The sequence below is a fragment of the Etheostoma spectabile genome, chromosome 9 (genome assembly GCF_008692095.1).
Source record: "Etheostoma spectabile isolate EspeVRDwgs_2016 chromosome 9, UIUC_Espe_1.0, whole genome shotgun sequence".
Taxonomy (NCBI): domain Eukaryota; kingdom Metazoa; phylum Chordata; class Actinopteri; order Perciformes; family Percidae; genus Etheostoma; species Etheostoma spectabile.
In genome coordinates this window covers 4,088,151-4,094,136 of record NC_045741.1, presented here as the reverse complement: position 1 = coordinate 4,094,136, position 5,986 = coordinate 4,088,151, and the positions used below count along the sequence as shown (strand labels likewise).

The 5,986-nt window shown below is 38.6% G+C and overlaps 1 protein-coding gene across 1 annotated transcript in view; it reads right to left on the bottom strand.

Annotated features, from left to right (window-relative positions):
* exoc3l4 (exocyst complex component 3-like 4) overlaps nucleotides 1-5,986 on the bottom strand; it is a 34,090-nt gene that overhangs the window by 14,959 nt on the left and 13,145 nt on the right. Inside the window, exons 7-9 of the mRNA XM_032525855.1 lie at nucleotides 4,877-5,002; nucleotides 3,897-3,997; nucleotides 1,175-1,273 (exon numbers count right to left, since the gene is read on the bottom strand). Of these exons, the coding sequence (XP_032381746.1) occupies nucleotides 1,175-1,273; nucleotides 3,897-3,997; nucleotides 4,877-5,002 (326 nt within the window). The remainder of the gene's footprint in view (nucleotides 1-1,174; nucleotides 1,274-3,896; nucleotides 3,998-4,876; nucleotides 5,003-5,986) is intronic.

The window sequence follows — 5,986 nt, the reverse complement described above, 5'->3', positions numbered from 1 at the left end:
AGATGTCACATCTCAAGGGATTATTCCTAATAAAGAATTTTCAATAGTTTTGGAAACATCAAAAAAAGTGACAAACGTTGAAAAAAAAGCCTCAAAAGAGATGAAAAAAGTTTAAAAACATCAATTAAAAAAAGCCTCAACAAAAGTGTTGATTTTCAATTTTGATGGGAAGATAACACAAGGGTTAAAATCAGAAATAATGCAACATTTTCGAGGTCCTGCACCTTTCCCTTTAATCCAGGAGCGTTTTTTGTTGTCATTGTCATGGACTACAGGACTAAGGCCCAGGGGAGGGAGACCACTACAGATTTACCTTTACTTCTAAAACCTCAGAGACATATGAACCCCATATTCATACGGGTTCTTGACTTTGACTTGCATGAATGTCCTTAAACAACCCGTAGCAAAGCCACATCTGCTTCTGTTATGAGTGGAAAAGCAGCTGGGACGGTTTAGAATATCGTCCCGCTGTCTTCGGAGTGCTTTCACTTTCCCCCCATTAAACCCAGCAGAGTTTCTCAATCGCTGCCCTGATTCCCCGAAATCACGTGGGGCAGCCTTCTCTCCACGACTGCCACATTTTCCCTTGGCACCCACACGGAGCCTCTGCTTTGCACGTTAAAGAGACAGTCTCCTAAACAACCCGGAGCCTATCAACAGAACGAGGTCTGTCGCTCTAAGAAAAGACTCACGCTCGTATCTCATCAAAAATGTGAGCACGGATGCTGGGAATCTCCCAGAAAACCCTGAAATAGATCAGACATGAATCCTCCACACGTCTGCATGCCTTTCTATCTCTCAGGACCTGAACCAGAACCGGTGTGCTTTTAACGCCTGGTTTTCTGCATGGGTTTGTTTATGAGGATACAGAAACAAAACTACAATCGTTACTCATAAAATCGTTAAAAGACATGGAAAAAATATATATAAAACAACCCAGAAGCTTCTACTCTGGTAGTTTAGCATGCTTCTAAACCAGCTGCACTTCAGATTGTACTCCCTAAAGTCTCTTTGTATGTAAACAGTTGTGCCCTTCTAAAACAGGAAGTCTTCACTGAAGGAATCTGGTGACAGATTCTCCCCTGTGGGCGTGTTGCATCATTTTTGGTTTTGTCAGGGCATGCAAGTTCATCGCAGTGCCTCATGGGTAATTTCAGGAAGTCATGTGCCTTACTGTAAAGCAGAGAAGCTGTTGATGTATGTGATGTGGTACTTGGTCCAAAGAGGCTGCGGTCTGAGAGCGCTGCAGTGACGGCTGAACTCCGCCTCCAATCTGTCAGGGAGGGACGAGAGAGAGAGGGTGATGAACTTCACAGAGGACAAGCCTTCAGGGGGTGGACAAAATAACAAGAACACATGGTGTTTAACATGCACACCCATGCTAAAGTTGATTAAAAAGAGGAATAAATTTGATCTTAATGCCTTAATTCAAAAAATGCATTTAAAAACTAAAAATTTAACTATTTAAAATTTGTATGTAATTTTAAGGACACCAATTTTCTTTGTGCATGAATAATGTATTGTAAATACATAAATGTTCCTCCTTAAAATACAGGGGGCATAAGTGTACACACGCAGATTTTTATTATTAAAGGCCAGTTATTTCATGTATCAGTATACTATGCATCCATATAAAGGTCCCTTGGCCTTTGGAATTAAAATAGCCTGCGTCTATGGGACTTTAACATAAGGGGGTGTATACTTATACCCCCTGTATTATAACATAGGGGGGTGTATACTTATGCCCCTGTATTATAACATAGGGGGTGTATACTTATGCCCCGTATTATAACATAGGGGGGTGTATACTATGCCCCTGTTATAACATAGGGGGGGGATACTTATGCCCTGTATTAAACATAGGGGGGTGTATACTATGCCCCTGCTTATATAACATAGGGGGGTGTATCTTATGCCCCCTGATTATTAACTAGGGGGGTGTATACTTATGCCCCCGTATTATAACATAGGGGGGTGTATACTTATGCCCCCTGTATTAACATAGGGGGGTGTATACTTATGCCCCCTGTATTATACATAGGGGGGTGTATACTTACCCCTGTATTTTAACCTGGGGGGTGTTATACTATGCCCCTGTATTTAACATAGGGGGTGTATACTTATGCCCCCTGTTATTAACATAGGGGGGTGTATACTTATGCCCCCGTATTTTAACATAGGGGGGTGTATACTATTTGCCCCCTGTATTTAACATAGGGGGTGTATACTTATGCCCCCGGTATTTTAACATAGGGGGGTGTATACTTATGCCCCCTGTATTTTAAGGAAGAATTTTCATTTAATTACAATACATTATTCATTCACAAAGAAAATCGGTGTCATTAAAAGGTTGGACTTTCCTAAATTTTAGGAATTAGTTTTCGTAGCTTTGTTTTCCCCACCCTACACCCATGCACTCACTACACCCCTGATACTGCTGAAATACACGTTTCGTCAAGTAATGTTTTAAATGGGGTAAATAAGTTGGTTTCAATGTAATCCTTAATGATGTGGGGTATCCCTTTTTGTCAGAACTTTGAGCTGATTCATGCTACGAACCAGCAGTGCATAAAGTCCATCTTTAATATATAATAATGTATAAGCTCCATCTTTACAAGCTGCAACATTAAAGGGACAAACACATGAATACAATAATTAAAATCCAATAAGATACTGTTACAATCTGAAATGGGACATTCTGCATACTGAGTACTTCTACTTTTGATACTTTAGGTAGATTTTGATGGTACTACTGTGTACTTGTATATAGGTTGAATGCAGGGCTTCTCCCATGACTTTTCTTAACAGCTACAAGATATAACAAATGCAATTTTTCTGTGTTTTCAAGACAAAGGACGATTTGGGTGAGGATGTACGCATGATCACAGTAAACAGTTAAAAACAGTATTAGTCACAAATTAGGCCGAGCAAATATTCTCACATTGCTCAACAGAGTAGTTATTACACAGCACCCAGGGCAGGATCTGGTTTTGGTTTGTTTCCTTATGTTTGGCTTCACACTTCCAAAAGAATGCACATCCATGTAGTTAATGGTGCAGGACAAAAAGGTAAATGTTCAAAGAAGGTAAAGTCCACACAACAGCTTAATGCTCCAGAAAAATACTTTAAAGTGCCCGTATTATGAAAAACACATCCCTTTTTCTGGGATTCTGCGTGTTATTTTGTGTCTCTGGTGCTTCCACACTTGCAAAAAAAACCTATCCATGTTGTTTTGAGTGGGATACAGGCTTCTGAATGTCCTCTGCATTTTCACAAATAAAATAAGGCTTTTACAAATCTCAAATTGTGTTTTTAAGAATCTTTAGCCTTTTTCGGGTAGTTTAGTCCAGTCTGGGTATAGTGGTTTTGGATCTGGACCTGGTCCAATGTAGTCTACATATGAAAAAGAACAGGGAAATCCTCCTTTATTGCATCCTACAGCTCTTTTTTTTCACAAATAGAATAAAGCTTGAAATCTGAAGAAATTTCAGATGGGTGAATATATGGTAATACTGTATATATTGTATATACTATATACATTATATTGGTATTGGTATTGGTATTGATTTTTGGCATTGTTGCTTGCATCTTGGGTTGTTAGATTGGAATTGCCTGATTGGTTGAATGTTTAAGACGCAAACTACTGCTGCTCTGCTCGATTTTTGTTTGGAAAAAAAAAAGAATAACAAAAACTAAAAGAAAAGAAGATAAAAACACTGGCCTCACTGCTGCACTACAGACAACTGAAGCGTCAAAGATGAAAAATAGTTTCAATTAAAGTTAAATACACATGTGGAAGGCCAGATTGTGGGTCAATATGTTGTGGGCCTTTAAGCCGTTGTGCTGACTTTACCTGCTTTGGGTTCACACATGTACCTCCATCTTTACCATCGTACCTCTTGGGGAACTCTTTCAACACTTGGAGGCAGGAGGAGATCACTTCCTGTTTCAGCTGAGCATCAATCCGTCGAGAGTTCTTAGCATTGCCCTCCACATTCTGCACAGAGAAAACAGACCAGCACACGGTATAATAAGGATACATATACAGAAGGAGACGGAAATCAATATGAAGCTCTCTGCTGCCCCCCATGGTCCAATCACTGCGTCGCATCATGGATGGATGAGGGGAGAAAACTCCCCCACTGTCATTAAGACTTTTGGATATTTCCATTGTTTTTTTAAGGTACAAAAGAAAAACAAACAGTAATAAAAAAACAACACAATTTAATTCAATTTAATAAAATTGAAGGAAGAAAACAACCAAAATCACACAAACTAGACCAAAACATAAACTTGAGTCTGTTGATCCACATAAAGTACTTATTAATATCAATCCTGTCAGTTAAACACGTTATTAATTGTTGTGGGTTTGGGTCTATTTGAATTGTTTGACACCAGTAATATGTAAATAATTGCTTTAATTGCTTTTAATTATTAAAACAAAGTTGATAGTGTAGGCGCACGTATATAGAAGTGTACGCCTTGACGCATGGCTCGAGTCTGACCTGAGAGGATTTTCTGCATATTTCTCCCTCTCTCTTCCCCTTTCATATCTATCTGCCCTATCCATTAAAGTCTGAAATGCCCCAAATAATAATAATAAAAAGTTATAGTGGTGTATTTTTCTGTTTAAATGGGTTAGGGTTAGTATGGCTTTAAGCAAAATAAAGCCCATTTCTTCTGATGTGAGACTATATGTGCTATATGTTTTAGGTATTTGTGCAGGACGGTTTTGATGGTAAACATTTCAGTTTTCTGAGATTAAAATGTAATTTCAAATACACTACAACATGCCTGTAATATTTAAAGCAACATTTTCAGAAGAGGTTTTTATTGTGACATGAAAGCTGAATAAAAACATCTGATTGTGCCGTACCGTCCAGATGTCCATGTGAAACGGAGAGTTGAGGAAGTCCTCGTCCTTCTTGGGGGACCTTCTGTCCCTCCAAAAGTCCTCATTTTCAAGCTCAATGACTCTGTCCAGGGAAGACTTCATGTCCTCCTGCAGTCACAAACACAGACAGGTGGAAGGTGGACAAGTTTGTGAAACACTTCTCCCCATTTTGGTAAGATCCCGTCTTGAATTTGCTATCTCAGTCTGGTGTTCATATTAATTAAAATACATAGAAACAATTGAAAAGGTCCAGAGTAGAGCTACCAAATTAATCCCAGTAATGAAACATATTTCTAATAAAGAAAGATAGAGAACATGAAGTTTACCGACTCTTGCATGATGGATATGATTCAGGGTTATAAGCTCGTACAGGGAACATATGATGCAACCGTCCGTTGAGCCTATCTTTTAGTTTTGGAGCAATAGGTATGATGTAAGAGGGAAGTCTTTAGTGTCCTCCCAGGACATGCCTGTCTGAAAAGAGGAAGAATTTCTTCCCACTTGGTAAAAGCATGGAACAAGCTTCCAGAAGAAGTGGTGCGTTTCAGTTAACTCTCTCAAGAATAGGTTGGCTAAGTTGTCTGTCAAAAGGTGTCATGTAAAACTATAAAGCTGGTGTGTAATTTATGAAATGGAAGTCATTTTTAATTATGAATATGATTTATGAAATAAATTTCAAATTTGTTTAGATAATTTTTGTTTTTCTGTTTGAGTCTGGAATAGAGGATTTTATATCCTGTAACGGAAAAATACATTTCAATAAAAATAATTATTTTAATTTATCGTCTCTCTGCAACTGTAAACATACTCAGTTTTAATCACAAGAACTGGTAATAATTAATGCTGTCTGTTAAACGCATAATTACTGGCGTAATTAACGGCGTTACCACAAACCCATTTTAACGGCGTCAATTTTTTGCATCGCGAGATTAACGTTCTTTTTGGCCTAGCAAACTTTGTAGTTTTTTCATATGCTGTTGCTACAGCTAGTAACGTTAGAAAAACTACAACACCCACTGGATCTAGCTAGACCAGAAACAGGCACGCCGCATACACCGTTTGGGCTTGCGAGCTGGCCAAAGAGTAGTAACG